Source organism: Gorilla gorilla, chromosome 15, assembly GCF_029281585.2.
Source record: "Gorilla gorilla gorilla isolate KB3781 chromosome 15, NHGRI_mGorGor1-v2.1_pri, whole genome shotgun sequence".
NCBI classification, from domain to species: Eukaryota; Metazoa; Chordata; class Mammalia; order Primates; family Hominidae; genus Gorilla; species Gorilla gorilla.
This window is the reverse complement of record NC_073239.2, coordinates 97,751,368-97,769,056: the sequence shown is the minus strand read 5'-3', so window position 1 is coordinate 97,769,056 and position 17,689 is coordinate 97,751,368. Positions and strand designations below refer to the sequence as shown.

Here is a 17,689-nt window from a genome sequence, read left to right as displayed (position 1 = left end):
GTAGCACCTGGGACTTGAGGCACAGAATCACTCTCCAAGGCATGAGTGGATGCAGTTCTTCCAGTAAGCTAAGGTTTGTTGCTCTAAGGGACAACCTGGTAGCTCAGGCCCAGGGGGTTGGGAAGCAGCTGTGGTTCTTTCCCATGGGAGCAGGCACCACACTTGTATGGCTCCAACGAGGAAGGGGTGCTCCAGAGGCTCAGGCCCTGGGGTTGGGCACAACTGCAATTTGGGACCTAGAACCAACAGGGCACAGTAGAAGGCTGGACTCCAGGTTATGAGGAACCATGCAGTGGTGACTCTGTACTCTAAGATGGTGGGATATGGTAGTAACCTAAGTTTTAAGAGGCCAGGTGCAACAGCAGCAAGGACTGAGGAATGGCAATATACCACTGTGGCTTGGGTCTCAAGTGGTGGAGAGAAGCACAGAGATGACTCCATTCCTTGAAGAGGTGAGGTGCCTGAGTAGCTTAGACAGTAGAGGGCTAATCTAGTTCCAGGCAGATGGGGTGTTTTCTGGTTCTTGGGCATGGAGGGTGGAGTGGCACAGCTCAGCCATGGCTCTTATTCCCTGGGATGTGAGGCACTGCTAAAAGTGCAGCTACGTGAGTCAGTAGAGCCTCTGGATTCCTGGGTATATGGTGTCATGTCACCTGTGTGCTGGAAGGCGCAACTGCTCTAATATGCTGGAGGACCAGGGTCCCTGCTGGGGGAGGGGCTGCTGCCTCACCAATGGCATGGTGTTGAAGGAGACTTCTCCGGTGTGTAGGAGGCCAGAGGTCCCTGTGTGACAGAGCACTACCTCGGCTGTGCCATGCGGGGTGCCACTTCTCTGGTATGTAGGAGGTCTGAGGTACCCAGGCGGTAGGGTGCCACATCTGCTCTGGCTCCAGAGGCATAAATTCTCCAGTATGCCAGAGGCCTGAGGTACCTGCGGTGGGGGGTGGGTATTGTCTTGTCTGTGGCAACTGTTGTGAGACTGTTCTAGCACTTTAAGGCTCTGGGTCCCTGGGAGTGGGGCATCCCTTCAGCTTGGTCTTAAGGTGAGGATATAGCAGTGACTGAGATGGGGATATGCAGTGACTGAAGTAGCTTGTCCCTAGGTGGGTAGGGCTGACCCCAACTGGGGGGATGAGATGGTGGAGGCAAGGTGATTCCTTTCCTTCCCTGTGCAGCCATTCTGGCTTTTTGTGCCCTATAGAATTTCTGTGGCTACCTTGCTGTTCTCATTGCTCTCCTGTAGTTATTTTGGTTCAAAATGTGTTTTTTGCGTGCGTGCCTTTTCTTGTGGTGGAGAAAAGTGCTAGGAGCTTTTAGTTGGCCAGCTTGCTGATGTCACTTGAAGAAGTTTTATATCTTATACATTTTTTTTACAACTTATTTCTTGAATTTGATATCTTTCATGCTATTTTATAGGGTATCATTAAATATTTTTTTAAAGGTCAGTGTAACACTGTTTTGATTTGGAGGATTTGCTGTATTACATTTAATGTAAGTGTTGATTTCATTTATTTAAATCTACCATCTTACTATTTGCTTTCTCTTGTACCCACTTACTATATTTCCATTTTTTTGTGTGTTTTTTTTCGTTTTTATTAGTTTTCAGTTTTCTGTATTCCACATCTATTAGCTTTCTAATTATATCTTTTTATTCCTTTGTTAACCTAGGGATTACAACATGTGTCTTTAAAATATCAAAACTAATATAAATTAATTCTTTTAGCTCTTTCCAGAAAATGCAAAGATCTTATAGCACTTCAACTCCATAAACCCCGCTTTTCACTTTTATGCTATTTTGTTATTTAATTTTGTATTTAATTGAGCCTTAGAAGGCATGACTATTATTTTATGCAATAATGGTTTATTTAGGTTTACCCTTAGATTTACTGTTTTTTTTTCTTCAGTCCTTTCTGCATTTTTCAGATTGCACATCTACCTTAAGAACATATTTTAAGATTTCCTTTAGGGTGAGTGTGCATATGCCTGAAAGTATCCCGTCTAGAATTTCCTTTAGAGCGTGTGCTTTGGTGAAAAATCTTCTCTGTATGTGTCTGAAAATTTCTTTCACTTTCTATGTTGAAAAATTTTCACTGGATATAAAATTCTAGATGGGCCATTTTCCCTCTATTCTGTATTTTAAAGAAATTTAATCATTTGGGGGTTTTATTGCTTCTATTGAGAAACCAGACACTTGTCTTATTGATGCTTTTTTTTTTTTTTGAAATGGGAGTCTTGCTCTGACACCCAGGCTGGAGTGCAGTGGCACGATCTCGACTCACTGCAACCTTTGCCTCCCAGCTTCAAGCGATTCTCTTGCCTCAGCCTCCCAAGTAGCTGGGACTACAGGCGTGTGCCACCATGTCCAGCTAATTTTTTGTATTTTTAGTAGAGATGGGGTTTCATCATGTTAGCCAGGATGGTCTCGACCTCCTGACCTTGTGATCCACCCTCCTTGGCCTCCCAAAGTGCTGGGATTACAGGCATGAGCCACTGCGCCCGGCCTGATGCTTTTTTTTTAAGGTGTAATAGATTTTTTTCTCTAATTGCTTTTGGGTTTTTCTTCTTTGTCTTTGTTTTTATTTATAGTTTTACTGTGATAAGCTTAGTTGTGTGTGCGTGTGCGTGTGTGTTTTGACTTGTTGCTTGCTGCTTATAGTACCATTATCTCTTCAAAAATTACTTTTATTCTTTGTCTCATCTTTTAGGACTTCACATTTCATATAATCTTGAACTTTTGACTTCATCCCCTTTGTCTCTTATGCTCATTTCTGTCAGTTTTAATTCTTTCTTCTTTCTTTCTTTTGAATATTTTCTTCTATATAGCACCTCAACTCCATAAACCCCGCTTTTCACTTTTATGCTATTTTGTTATTTAATTTTGTATTTAATTGAGCCTTAGAAGACATTACTATTATTTTATGCAATAATGGTTTATTTAGGTTTACCCTTAGATTTACTGTCTTTTGTTCTTCAGTCCTTCCTGCATTTTTCAGATTGCACATCTACCTTAAGAACATATTTTAAAATTCCCGTTAGGGCGAGTGTGCATGTACCTGAAAGTATCCCATCTAGAATTTCCTTTAGAAAGGAAATTTTTATTTTTGTATTTAGTAACTTAATCTCTCTTCAACTGAGGCAAGCCTATTAAACCCACTCACTGATTTTCATTTTAAGTCATTGCAAGTTTCAGCACTAGAATTTTCATTTGATTGTTTTTAACTTTGTAATTGTTTTCCAGAATCATCAGTCTGTTTATCTGTGTCTCATAGCTTCATTATCTAGATCTTCAATGTGTCTGTTTCGATTGTCTGTTATCCTTTGCTTTTCTTGAACTTTGATCAAATTGTTTTGTCCTATTGTTTATTTTTGATTCTCTAGTTATTTTTGTTTGATGACAGAAAGCCTATTTTATTTTCTGCCAACAAAATTTGAATAGATAATTTGAGGCTTAGGACATTATTACGTATGAGAATATAGACATTTACTTTTTGTTATAGACTAGGGTCAGTAGCAATCTTGGATTATCTTATTACTTGTTGTTGAGATACTTAATAAACTTTGGTACTGGGTCTTAAGTATTTCTGGTTCACCCTTACTACTTGTGTATAGCCCTTCAGGATTCCAGTCCAAAGGCTAAGAGAGTGATTAATCAGGGACCCATTACTTGCAAGTCTCTCAACTCAACCCTTTTTCTCATTTAACTTTAAGAATCTGGTAAAAACTTTGTTCAGCTTCTCAGTGTCTCAGCTGCCTTTTCTGAAATGAGCTGATATTTCAGGGGAAAAAGTCGTTCTAAAGGATAGACCATTCTCTCCGGGTTTCTTTCTTCTGCATGTTATTCTTATATTTCCTTATTACTTTTTAACTTCCCAGTGTTTTAAAAAACAGTTATATTTGGCCAGGCGTGATGGCTCACGCCTGTAATCCCAGCACTTTGGGAGGCCGAGGCAGGCAGATCACGAGGTCAGGAGATCGAGACCATCCTGGCTAACACAGTGAAATCCCGTCTCTCTAAAAATACAAAAAAATTAGCCGGGCATGGCGGTGGGCGCCTGTAGTCCCAGCTACTCAGGAGGCTGAGGTGGGAGAACGGCGTGAACCCGGGAGGTGGAGCTTGCAGTGAGCCAAGATGGTGCCACTGCACTCCAGCCTGGGCAACAGAGCGAGACTCCGTCTCAGAAACAAACAAACAAACTACATTTAAAATATTCTTTCTAGCTTTCTAGTTACTTTCAACTGAATTATCTAGTCTGCTATTTCTGGAAGTGAAACTCCTTTAATCTCTTTTATATATCCGATGTCATTACTATGTTTCCTATTTCCTTTCTTTCTTTCTTTCTTTTTTTTTTTTTTGGAGACAGAGACAGAGTCTCACTCTGTCACCCAGGCTGGGGTGCAGTGGTGTGATCTCAGCTTGCTGCAACCTCCACCTCCTGGATTCAAGTGATTCTCCTGCATCAGCCTCCTGAGTAACTGGGATTACAGTTGTACGCCATGACACTTGGCTAATTTTTGTATTTTTAATAGAGACAGGGTTTCGCGATGTTGGCCAGGCTGGTCTCAAACTCCTGACCTCGGATGGTCAGCCTGCCTCAGCTTCCCAAAGTGCTGGGATTACAGGTGTGAGCCACCCCACTGCACCCAGGGTATGTTTTCTAATGCACAAGATTTGACTAAGTTTTTCAACTGTTGCCTGAGGCTTCTTTCACTTGCTATATAGATATACATCTTGTGAACATGCTTGTTGTATTAGTTTGTTTTTATGCTGCTGATAAGGACATACGAACTGGGCAATTTACAAAAGAAAGAGGTTTAATGGACTTACAGTTCCACATGGCTGGGGAGGCCTCACAGTCATGATGGAAGGCAAGGAGGAGCAAGCCACGTCTTACATGGATGACAGCAGGCAAAAAGAGAGAGCTTGTGCAGGGAAACTCCCGTTTCTAAAACAATTTTATTTAAAATATTCTTATTTTATTTAAAATATTTTATTTAAAATATTCGTGATGTTAAAAATATCACGGGAATAGTGCAGGAAAGACCCACCCCCATAATTCAATCACCTGCCACTGGGTTTCTCCCATGACATGTGGGAATTGTGGGAGTTACAATTCAAGATGAGATCTGGGTGGGGACACCACCAAATTATATTACTTCTAAACAGGATTTGATCTAAATTCAGATATCCTTAATATTCTACTGAGGTCCCTGTAAAGCTGAGTGAGCCATGGTCATATCCAGCTGTACTGTCATGCTGTTTTTTGAAACTATTAGATAGTTAGGACGGTTTCAATTTGGGGTTTAATAGTACTAATTTGCATAGTGCACATTACATTTATTGTTTCACCTTTCACCACGTGACAAGAGAACCCATAATAAACAGTTATAATTTTGTTTGGATTTCTTTCACATAGCAAATAAAACTAGTAAGTATTATCTATATATAGTCTACAGTTTTACTTTGTATTTAAAATGTAGCCACTGAGTAAAAAGTTAGCAGTTAGCTGAATTCAGAGAGAGCTCAAACTCTTTCACATAATTATTGCCATGCATCAAGAATGACTCCATATCACATAAAGTGCAACTGGATGTCACTCCTCACTGGTGCCCAGCTCATTGGTGTAATTGCTGTATAAAACATGCTAGTTTACCCAGCTATCCCCTCTGCCCAGCTCATGAGGACACAGCCTTTTATATTGTCTAAACCCAGAAAATTGTGCCCACATAATTGTACACTCAGTTGAATTGTTCATGTGCCAGTTCCTTACATCAAGTTGTGATGTTACACCTTGTTTTGTGCTTTGTGTAATTTGCTGTCAAAGTAAGATTGTCTCATAATTGCACGAAGGGCATCTCAAGTTTCTTATGGGTGTGTATAGTCCTGATTAAGAAAAAAATGTCCAAAGTGAAACTTAATAATAACATTGTTGGAATTAAGAAGGTCTTCTGAAGGCCACATGATGTTTGTTTCCAGGGCTTAATATAGACTTTGTGACACATTCCAATTGAAGTCAACATTTATGTTTTATAACTGGTCGATGTATTGTGTTGTATTTGTGAATTCATAACCTGCTGTCAGAGAAGATGGTTTCATTATTTGAGTGTTAAGCTTCTCAGAGACTGCAGCTGTTTCCCCCGCTTCAGATTTAAGTTTAAAATAAAATTACCAAAATGATGCACCTTCACTGTGGCAAACTTAAATATTATACATACATAAAGTGAAAATAAATGGCTGCCCGTATTTCTTGCCAATTTCACTTTCTAGTGGTAAGCACTGTTAATCACATTTATTATGTATTATTCTGAGGCTACAGTTGTTTATCATGCATTTTCTCAGTGACTAAAATATATCTTGAAAGCTTATGGAACACATTTTTCTTTGAGAGACAAAAAGTTTTGGTTGCTGTCATATATGTCAGTATTTGATGTGTTAATCTTTTGTGAATCATAAATATTTTTTGCTAATGTCAATTGTCCATTGGAAGGGAAGAGTTATTGTTTATAGTATGATGTCATGGAAAACATTTTCTATTAACACTTAATTGTGGTGATGTGCAGTCAATATTACATAGGCCTTATACCATACGGGAAATTTCAGTTTATTAGTTGTCTAGATTTTATTGAGCTGAGTGTGATATGACTGCATGTTATTTGATTATTTTTGGAGGAAAAAGTCAATTCTATTTTAGTTTTCTATAGGAGGATCACTATTAAAAATAAAAATGTAAACATGGATCCAGCTGTTTCTGGAAGGGTTGACCATTAATAGAGTTTCTAAGAATTCTGTCAATACTGCATTTAGAATAACAGGATTATTGCATAGATCACAGCAGCAGGATCTATAACATATTTATTTAAGTGGACTTTGAAGCACCAGGTATTGTTAAAGATCTGAGGAATCAACATATTGAAAAGCGAGAATACCATCTTTTAAACAGAATGCTTTTTCTTTTGTTTGACCTTTCATTAAATACTAATCTTAAAAGCCATTCTAATTTTTATTCTTGTTATTTTGCTATTTTTATAACCAAATATGGAGATTTAGGAATTTTTGGTATTCTAGTCTTAAACTTAGTTGATAATGGTATTCTGGTAAATACGAATTTTTTAGTATTGGATTACATTTCTAATATTTTTCCCTTAGGTCTCAGAGAAAGAAAAAATAAAGAAGTTCTAAAATATACTTTCTTTAAAATAATTCTTATTATTAGGAATTATGTCATCACTCAAAAGCTATAAATATATGTCTTTAGGTTAAGGTCCACAACCTTCATTTAGGGCTGTTTTTACTTACTTTGGTCTTCACTGTCTCAGGAAATGGCATCATATTCCATCCAGCACGTTAAGTTGGTCGCCAAGGATTCATCTAGATCCATTTCTTTACACCATACTTCCAATCCATTACAAAATCCTGTCCCTTTAATTTCTGAAATCTTGCTCAATTCCATCTACTTCTAATACTACTTTTCAAGCTACCATCTCTTCTCAGTGGGTTTACTGCAGTGGCATCCAATGAAGTTGGTCCCTCTGCTCCCATACCTGCCTTTATCTGTGCTTCTCACTGCAGGCAAATTATTTTTTTAAATTGTCATTATGTTTAATTATTCCTCCAGGTTTAAAAATACTACCTGGGTTTCTTTTGTTCCAAATTCTTTACCATGGTCTATAGTGCCTACATTATGTGGCTTTCTCTGTATATCTTGATTTTTTTTTCCACTGGCTGTTTTCTTTTACCAAGATTTTACATTGCTGACTTCCTCTTTCTTAATATTTTTTTATTTTCAGAGTACAAATCTTTAATCATCTTAGGTAAATTTATTTCTTCGTATTTTTTGGGTGCTATAGTGAACAGGACTTTTTTTTGAGTTGTTATGTATAGAAATGCTGCTGATTCTTGTATGTTGAATTTTGATTTCTGTAACTTTACTGAATTTGTTTATTCTAACAGTTTTTTTTAGGGGCCTTTTTAGGGCTTTCTATATATAAGATCATGTCATCTGAAAACAGGGACAATTTGACTTCTTCCTTCCTCATTAGATGCCTTTTATTTCTTTTTCTTGCATACTTGCTTTGGCCAGGACCTTCAGTACTACGTTGAATGGAAGTGTTCATACTGGGCATCCGTGGCTTTTTCTGATCTTAGGGAAAAAGCTTTTAGATTTTTACTGTTGAGTACTATGTTAGCTGTTAGCTTGTTGTGTATGGCCTTTATTATGCTAAAATAAATTCATTCTATGTCTAATTTATTGGAAGTTTCTCTTTTTATCATGAAAGGATGTTGAATTATATTAAATGCTTTTTCTGCATCTATTGAGAAGACTGTATGATTTTTATTCTTTATTCCGTTAATGTGGTATATTATACTTATTGATTTGCAGCTTTGTATTCTGGGGATAAATACTAAGTGATCATGGTGTAATGATTGGTGTAATGATTCTTTTAATGTGCTACTGAATTTGGTTTGCTAGTATTTTGCAGAGGATTTTTACATCTGTGTTCATCGGGGATATTGGCTTGTAATTATCTTTTTTAGTAGTGTCTTTGGTCTCAGGGTACTGCTGGCCTCATAGGATGAGGTTGGACATGTTCTCTTATCTTCAGTTTTTTGGAAGAGCTTGAGAAGGATTGGCATTAGCTTTTCTTTACATGTTTGGTAGATTTTACCTGTGAAGTAATCAGGTTCTGGGCTTTTCTTTGTTGGGAGGTCTTTGATTACTGATTCAATCACCTTACTCATTATTGGTTTGTTTGGATTTTCTGTTTCTTTGTGACTCAGTCTTGGTAAGTTGTAGGTTTTTAGGAATTTACCCATTTCTCCTAGGTTATCCAATTTGTTGGCATAAAATTGTTGATAGTATTTTCTTATAAGACTTTGTATTTTTGTGGTATCATTTGTAATGTCTCCTCTTTTACTTTTGATTTTATTTACTTGAGTCATTACTGTTTTTTTCCTTATTCAGTCTAGCTAGCATTTTGTCAGTTTTCTTTATCTTTTCAAAAAACTAACTTTAAGCAGAAAAAAATAACTCCTGGGTACTAGGCTTAATACCTGGGTGAAGAAATAATCTGTACAACAAACGTCTGTGACACAAGTTTACCTATGTAACAAACCTGCACATGTACCCCTGAACCTAAAGTAAAAGTTTACCCAAACAACTGTTAGTTTCATGGATCTTTTCTATTGTTTTTCTAGTCTGTTTCATTTATTTTTGCTGCAATCTTTGTGATTTCCTTTCTTCTACTGACAGTGGCTTAGTTTAGTTTAATTTTGTTTTTTAGTTTCTTGAGGTATAGTTAGGTTATTTATTTGAGATCTTTTTCTAAATGTAGGCATTTATTGCCATAAAACTCCCTCTTAGAACTGCTTTTTTGCATCCCATAAGTTTTGGTGTGTTGTATTTCTGTTCACATTTGTATCAAGGAATTTTTTCATTTTCTTTTAAATTTTTTATTTGACCCATTGATTGTTCAGAATTGTGTAGTTTAATTTCCACGTATTAGTGAATTTTCCTATTCATTTATATCTAGTTTTATACCACTATGATCTAAAGAGACACTTACTTTCTTAAATATGTTAAGACTCGTTTTGTGGCGTAACATGATCTATCCTGGAGAATGTTCTGTGCATGCTTGAGAAGAATGTGTATTCTGCTGCTGTTTGATGGAATGTTCTGTATATGTTTGTTAGGTCCACTTGTTCTAAAGTGTAGATCAAGTCTAATGTTTCTCTATAGACTTTCCGTCTGGATGATATGTCCATTGTCCACAAAACTACTATTGTATTTCTGTTTAATCTTTTTCTTCAGATCTATTAAGATTTGCTGTATATATTTAGGTGCTCTGATTGGGTGCATATACATTTACAATTATTATATCCTCTTGATGAATTGACTCCTTTATAATTATTTAATGAGCTTGTTTCTTTTTACGTTTTTTGACTTATAGTGTATTTTCTCTGATGTAAGTATAGCTACCTCTGTTTTCTTCTAGTTTCCGTTTGTGTAGAATACCTTTTTCCATCCCTTCATTTTTCAGTCTATTTGTGTCTCTAAAGTCTATTTATGAGTCTCTTTAGGTAGCATACAGTTGGGTCATTAGAAAAAGTCTATGTAGCTACTCTGTGTCTTTTGATTGGAGAATTTAATTTGTCTACATTTAAAACATTTATTTATAGGTAGGAACTTGCTACTGCCATTTTCTTAATTGTTTTCTGAATGTTTTATAGTTTCTTCATTTATTTTTTTCTCTCTGTCTTCCTTTGTGATTTGATAATTTTCTGTAGTGGTATGCTTTGACTGCTTTCTCTGTCTTTTAAATATGCACAAGTTTTTTTCTTTGTGGTTACCATGGTAATTACATAAAATATCTAGTAACAATCTATTTTAAGCTGATGACAACTTAACTTTGACTGCATACAGAGTCTACACTTAACTTCCCCTCCCATTTTACATTATTGATGTTACAGTTTACCTCTTTAAATATTGTGTATCCATTAAAATTATAGCAGCTATATTCTTAATACTTTCGTCTTTTAAACTAGAGTTAAAAGGAACTTAAACACTACCATTATAAGTATTAGAGTATTATAATTTGAGTATATTCATACTTTTATAGTGAATTTTATGCTTTCATATGCTTTTACGTTATTGGCATTCTTTCATTTTGTCTTGAAGAACTCCCTTTTATATTTCTTGTAAGGCAAATTAATGGTTATGATATTCTTGGTTGGCAGCACCCGCCTCCCCCCACCCCCTGCCAGGACTTTGAATTTATCATCTCATTCTCTCCTGGTTTCTGCTGAGAAATTCACTGATAGTCTCATAAGGGTTCCCTTGTATGTGATGAGTTGTTTCTCTCATGCTGCTTTTGGCATTTTCTCTTTGTTTTTGCCTTTTGAGAATTTGATTATTGTGCGTTTCAGTAAGATCTCTTTATATTTAATCTATTTGTAGTTATTTGATCTTCAAGGATCTGGCTGTTCTTTTTCCAGATATAGGAAATTTTCTGCTATTATTTCTTTAAGTAAACTCCTCTCATCTCCTTCTCTTTCTTTGCTCCTTCTGGGACTTCCATTATGAGTAAATTTCTTTACTTGATAGTATCTCATAAATTCCATAGTCTCTCTTAATTCTTTTTCTTTCTTGTTTTTTTTGTTTCTCTGAGTGGGCAATTTCAAATGACCTGTCTTTGAGCTCATGATCTAGTTTGCTTCAAGATTGCTCTGGAATTATTCAATTCAGTCATTGTGTTGTTTAGATTAAGAATTTCCGTTTTGTTCTTTTTGATGGTTTCTATCTCTGCTGAATTTCTAATTTTGTTCATGCAACAATTTTCTGATTTTGTTGTCTGTACAGAAGCTTGTCCTTTCCCATAGTTTTGCTCTCTATGGTTTCAGCTTCCTGTGGTCAATTGCAATATAAAAATAGTAAATGAAAAATTCCATTAATAATTCATAAGATTTAAATTGCATGCCATTCTGAGTAGAGCAATGAAATCTTCAGTAGTCTCACTTCATCCCTCTTGGCACATGAATCATCCCTTTATTCATTATATCCATGCCATAGACACAACTCACCCATTAGTTGCTTAGCAGTCATGTCAGTTATCAGGTTCACTGTCTCAGTAACCTGATAGTGCTTTTGTTCAAGTAACCCTTATTTTACTAAATAATGGCTTCAAAGTGCAGAGTAGTGAGGTTGACAGTTTGGCAATGCCAAAGAGAAGCCATAAAGTGTTTCTTCTAATTGAAAATGTGAAACTCTCAACTTAGTAAGGAAAGAAAAAAATGTATACTGAGATTTTTAATTTCTGTGATATGAACAAATTTACTGTCTGTGAAATTATGAAGGGAAAAATTGTTCATGGTATATATAGGGTTTGATACTATCCTCGGTTTCAGGCATCTGCTGGGGATTGTGCAGTGTATCCTGCATGAGTAAAATGGGACTACTGTATTCTCTTGTAGCTCACTGAACTTATTTAAGATGATTATTTTGTACTCTTTGTTAGGCAGTTTGAAGATCTCCATTTCTTTGGGATTGCTTGCTGGTGCTTTATTTTATTCTCTTAGTGATACCATGTTTCCCTGATCATTTATGATCCTTATGGCCTTAGTTTCTGTGCATTTGAAGAAGCAGGCACTTCTTCCAGACTTTATAGACTGGCTTTGGCAGGGGACTCCCTTTACTTAATGAGTCTATGCAGAGATTTTTGGTAGGCTCTCTAGCAGGGCTCATTAATGAGCTTTGCTGCTGGTATCTTTTTGGGAGCTGGCCTTGTGACTGGGTCAGCAGATGGCCTGAGCTGGTATCTGGGTCCCAGAGGCTAGCCTGTTGTCTGGGTTTATGAGTTTGAGCCTGGAGCCTGTATTCACTGGGGCAGACATTGACTTTGGGTCTTCTGTGGGGGGCCTGGATCCTGGCTCCTCTGGGGCTGGCCTGGCACAAGGGTCTACTGGTGTGGGGCAAGTTGATTGGGTCTGCAGGGGGTGTCCCTAGTGCCTGGGTTCTTAGGGATAGGCTTGGAGCTTATGCCCATAGGAGCTGGTCTGGCACTGTGGTGAGACTAGAGCCTAAGTCTATTGGGGTCTGCCTGGTGCTGGGATGGGCCTGGTACCTGGGCCCATGGGGGAAGGCCCAAAGCCTGTGCTTACAGGGGCCAGTCTAGTACTGAGGTGCATCTGGAACCTGAGTTCCTGGAGGTGGGCCTGATGCCTGCGTCTGTGGGGGCTGACCTGTATACTGGGTCCATAGGGATGGTCGTGGTGTCTGGGTATGTACAATTAGCATTTAATGTAACATATTTCCCCTAACTTGCTGGCCGAAAACAGCATTTCATTTGGCAGTTTCAGTGGGTTGAGAGACAGGTGTGGCTTTGCTGGGTCCTTTGGCTCTGGGTCACTTGCAGGCTGCATTTTTCTCAAGGCTTGACTGGAATGACAAGCCATTGTCAGGATTCAGTTCCCTGTAGGTTACTGGATTTGAGACTTCAGTTTGTCATGACCTGTTAAAAGGCTTCTTTTGTTTCTTTGACATGTGGCGTCTCCGTAGAGCATCTCATAACATGGCAGCCTGCTTTATTAGAACAAGCAGACAAGAAGATGACTGGCAAGAGAGAATATGCTAGCAAATTGGAAGTCAGTTTTTTGCAATCTAATAATGGAAGTGACATCCCATCACTTCTGCAGTGTCCTCTCTATTAGAAGAAAGTCCCTAGGGCTAGCCTACACTCAAGGGTAGAGGATTACACAAGTGCATGAATACCAGGAAGCATGGATCATTGGGACCTATGTCAGAAGTTGTGTAAGAGAAATGTTAATATCAAAATTAAGAATAAAACTACCAAATGATCCAGCCATCCCACTTCTGGATACATATCCAAAGGAAATCAGTGTCTTGAAGAGACATCTATACACCCCATGTTCATTGCAGCATTATTCACAATAGTCAAGATATGGAAACAATTTAAGTATCTATTGACCAAAGAGCAGATAAAGAAATACACATACACACGTATATACACCCAATGGAATATTGTTCAATGTTTAAAAAGAAGGAAATCCTGTCATTTGCAGCAACAAATGGATGAACCTGAAAGACATTATGCTAAATGAAGTAAGGCAGATACAAAAATATAAATACTGCATTATCTTACTTAAATGTGGACTCCAAAAAGTCTAGTTCATAGAAGCAGAGAGTGGAATGGTGGTTGCTAGGGGCAGGGCAGGGTTGGGAGGGGTCAGGAAAATGGGGATATGTAGTACAAAGTTTCCCTTATGTAGGATGAATAAGTTCTAGAGAGCTAATGTACAAAATGGTGACTATAGTATTGGCAAAAATAATGTTAGCTAAGTAAAGTGATAGATATGTTAATTAGCTTGATTAGTTATTTCACAATGTATATGTATATTAATACATGAAATTATGTTTCAAAAAAACTTTTACTTAGAAGAAATCAAAGGCCGGGCGTGGTGGCTCACGCCTGTAATCCCAGCATTTTGGGAGGCCAAGGCGGGTGGATCACTTGAGGTCAGGAATTCAAGACCATCCTATGGTGAAACAACATCTCTCCTAAAAATGCAAAAATTAGCCAGGCGTGTTGGCAGGTGCCTGTAATCCCTGGTACTAGGGAGACTGAGGCGGGGGAATCACTTGAACTCAGGAGGCAGATGTTGCAGTGAGCAGAGATCACGCCACTGCACTCCAGCCTGGGTGACAGAGTGAGACTGTCTCAAAAAAAAAAAAAAAATTGAGAAACAATCTTCCAAGTATAGTAACTCTGTATCATCATATGTATTAGCTATGGTGACAAAGTTGCTGATGTCTAAATAATTTTGGATATTGATTTCAGTATGTGGTTACTTGGACTGGTTTAATTTTGATAGGATTCTAATAAGAGCAGCCTTCTTTTCTGAAATATAGAAGTCATTCAACTTATTGAATTTAATCAGAGAAATTTTAACTACTCATTCATTGTCAGTCTTCAATAGATAGCAAGCTATTTGAAGGCAGAGTCTGGGGATACAGTATAAATTTGGACTCCCCCAGAACTTAACTACTAATAGCCTACTGGTTACAGGAAGCCTTGACAATAACATACTCAATTAACACATATTTTGCATATGTATTATATATTGTATTCTTATAATAAAGTAAGCTAAAGGAAACAGTTATTAAGAAAATTATAAGGAAGAGAAAATATATTTACCATTCATTAAGTGGAAGTTGATCATCATAAAGGTCTTCCGCCTTCAAGTTGAGTAGGCTGAGGAAGAATTGGTCTTGCTATCTCAGCAGTGGTAGTGGCAGAAGAAAATCCACTTATAAGTAGACCTTTGCAGTTAAAATCCCTGTTGTTCAAGAGTAAAGTAAACTTTTGCTCTGCCTAAGTAAACTTATGTTTATTTATTTTTTTAAAACTTGATTGAGCTATAATGCACCGTAAAATTAATGCTTTAAGTGTACAATTCATTAACTTTTTTTTTTCCATACATTTACTGAGTTATCCAGCTACCTCCCTAATTCAGTTTAGAACATTTACACGACCCCAATAAGGTTCCTTATCAGGACTTTTCTTGATTCTTTGTCATATAAATAATTGGTGACAAAAGATTTCTTATAACAGAGCTGTGTTTATTGCTTCTCTTATATGAATACAAATGTCTTCTGTGTCCTTCTGTACCAAATATAGACATTGTCAATACTGTAAATTTTATTTAGTGGGCTGTATAATGAAATACATGAGATATGTTTGAATTTATGCAACTTTTAGTAAGGAGAATTTTGTGTCAGAGAGAAAAATTCTTTCATGTTTAGAGTCCCGATTAAACATTTTCAGTTTGACTTTAGTTTTTGATCTTTTATAGCTTGTTTTATTTTTAGCAGATTGCAGTAGAAAAGATTGATAAGTTAATATAAAGCCCTCTTAATTATTTACTACAAATAAACATCAATACCTTCGTAGGCAGGTCATGCTCATGGATAATAAAAATAGAAAAGAACTAATTAGGTCGAACAATTTATCATTAATTGGCTAACAAATGCAATTTTTAGCAAAATTGGTATTTTCATTCTAACTCACCAGAGGGCACTCTTTTCTAGTGTATTACTTTTAACTCTGATCTACTGAATTATTATATCATACCTCAAAAAATTTGAGGCATTTATTGGGATCCAGGTGTAGATTATTTGGAGATCAGTGATGACTTTCTTTTGTAACTTTCAGTAAGTTTTTTGGCCAGCTATTTCATGTTAGCGTCATTAGAAAGGGCTTTGCAAACAAAACAATCTTAAATGCTTTAAGCAGTAGTGTATCTGCTATAAAACTATCTTCTCAATTTAGTCTGTTTTGCTTGCTAGCTCTATAATGCTGCTGTTTCTCTGAATTCTTATTAAGGTTTCAGATCGGGTGGAGCGGCGGCTTCAGGAACTAGAGAGAGAGATGCGCACAGAAAGGGAGCTCGTGGAAAGACGCCAGGGTCAACTGGGACTCATGTCCCTGCAGCTACAGGAGGTTTGTGAAAAACACTTTCATGGAATGTAAATCTTGAATTTGGATGTTTATTTAGCCATGTTAAAATGGTTATTGCATGTGACAGTATAATTCAACCCATCTGAGAAGTATTAATATCACATATTGGTTATAGTTCAGTGTATAGAATCAGACCTCCCTGGTTTCATACTTGCTGTCCATGTGACGTTAGTTGGGCAAGTTTCTTAACTTCTCTAGGCGCTAGTTTTGTCTGTGGAAAATGGAAATAATAATAGTATTAACCTAATTAGATTAGTGCAAGGATAAATGAATTAATGCCAATACAGCTCTTAACATACTGTTTGTCATATGCTTGGAAAATGTTAACTGAAAGTATAATTATTCTGATTAATTTTTCTGGGCATAGACTAGACCAGGGGTCATCAAACTATGGCTCACAAGTCAAAGCTGGCCCATTGTCTATTTTTGTAAGTAGTTTTATTGGAGCACAACCACTCCTATTCATTGATAGATTGTCTGTGGGTGCTTTTGTGACACAGTGGCAGAGTTGAGTAGTTGTAGCCCACAAGTATATATGGCCCATGGAGTTTAAAGTATTGGCAGTTTGGCCCTTTACAGAAAAAGTCTGACAACTCCTGAATTAGGTTATTATCAAACCAATTTAAAATGGAGAATACTTACCCTTAAGGTACTCTTTTTAATTTGAAATTGCAGACATAGATAAAGTTGAAAATTTAGAATAAAGAATTTCTGTATAACATTTACCTAGATTCTCTTATTATTCATATTTTACCAGACTTGCTTCATTTATTCTAGATACATCCACATATATGTAATTTTTTGTGAAACATTTTTAATTTGCAGACATGATATACATACTTATCTGTGAATCTTAAAGTCAACTGATTAAAAAATAAATCATTTTTCATCTAAATAATTTGATATGTATGTTTTCTTTTATAGTTACCGTATAACAATCAAAATTAGGAAATTAAAATCAGTAAAATACTGTGGCTTAATCTATACGTTTTATTCAAATTTTGCTACTACAGTAGTGTCCTTTCCTGATCCAGGATAAAATATAGGTTCACACGTAGCATTTAGTTGTCATGTCTCTTTAGTTTCCTTTAATCTGGAACAGTTTTTCAGTCATCATGAGTGATGACTTCTCAGGGTGTAAACAATTTATTTCGTAGAATGGCTTTCATTTTGGGTTTCTTGATGTTTCTTCATGACTAGATTCAGGTTATGGACTTTTGGCTTGAGACTCAGATAATTGGAGTTATGTCCTTCCCATAGTATCATATCAGGAGTCATATAATGTTGATTTGTTACATTACTGGTGAAAACTGAACACTTGATTATTGTGTTGCCTACCGGGTGGATTTATCCACTGTAAAGTTACAATTATTCTCTTAAAATTATTTAAATAATTTTAAGTTATTTAAATTTAAGTTATCCTATAAAATAAAATTATCTTTGGGACTTGAACATATCCTGTTGTACTTTTCTATTGTACTTTCTATTGTAAATTTCTATTGTACTTTTGCTCACTAATTTTAGCATCTATTATTGACTCATATGAAACAATCACTACTATAAGTAGTGCCAGATAGTGATTTAAAAATTTTTTTATGATTCCTTCTACATTTATAGAATCCTACTATAAGAAAGAACTTTTTGTTATGTGCACTCATGG

At 36.5% G+C, this 17,689-nt stretch overlaps 1 protein-coding gene across 15 annotated transcripts in view; it reads left to right on the top strand.

Annotated features, from left to right (window-relative positions):
• Nucleotides 1–17,689, top strand: part of CEP128 (centrosomal protein 128) — a 446,086-nt gene that overhangs the window by 63,146 nt on the left and 365,251 nt on the right. For all 15 annotated transcript variants that reach the window (XR_010130804.1, XR_010130805.1, XM_063698091.1 and 12 more), the window contains one exon: nt 15,895–16,011. Coding sequence is in view for 13 of the 15 variants with exons in the window: in XM_063698091.1 (XP_063554161.1) it covers nt 15,895–16,011 (117 nt within the window). In the remaining 2 variants the exon portion in view is untranslated. The remainder of the gene's footprint in view (nt 1–15,894; nt 16,012–17,689) is intronic.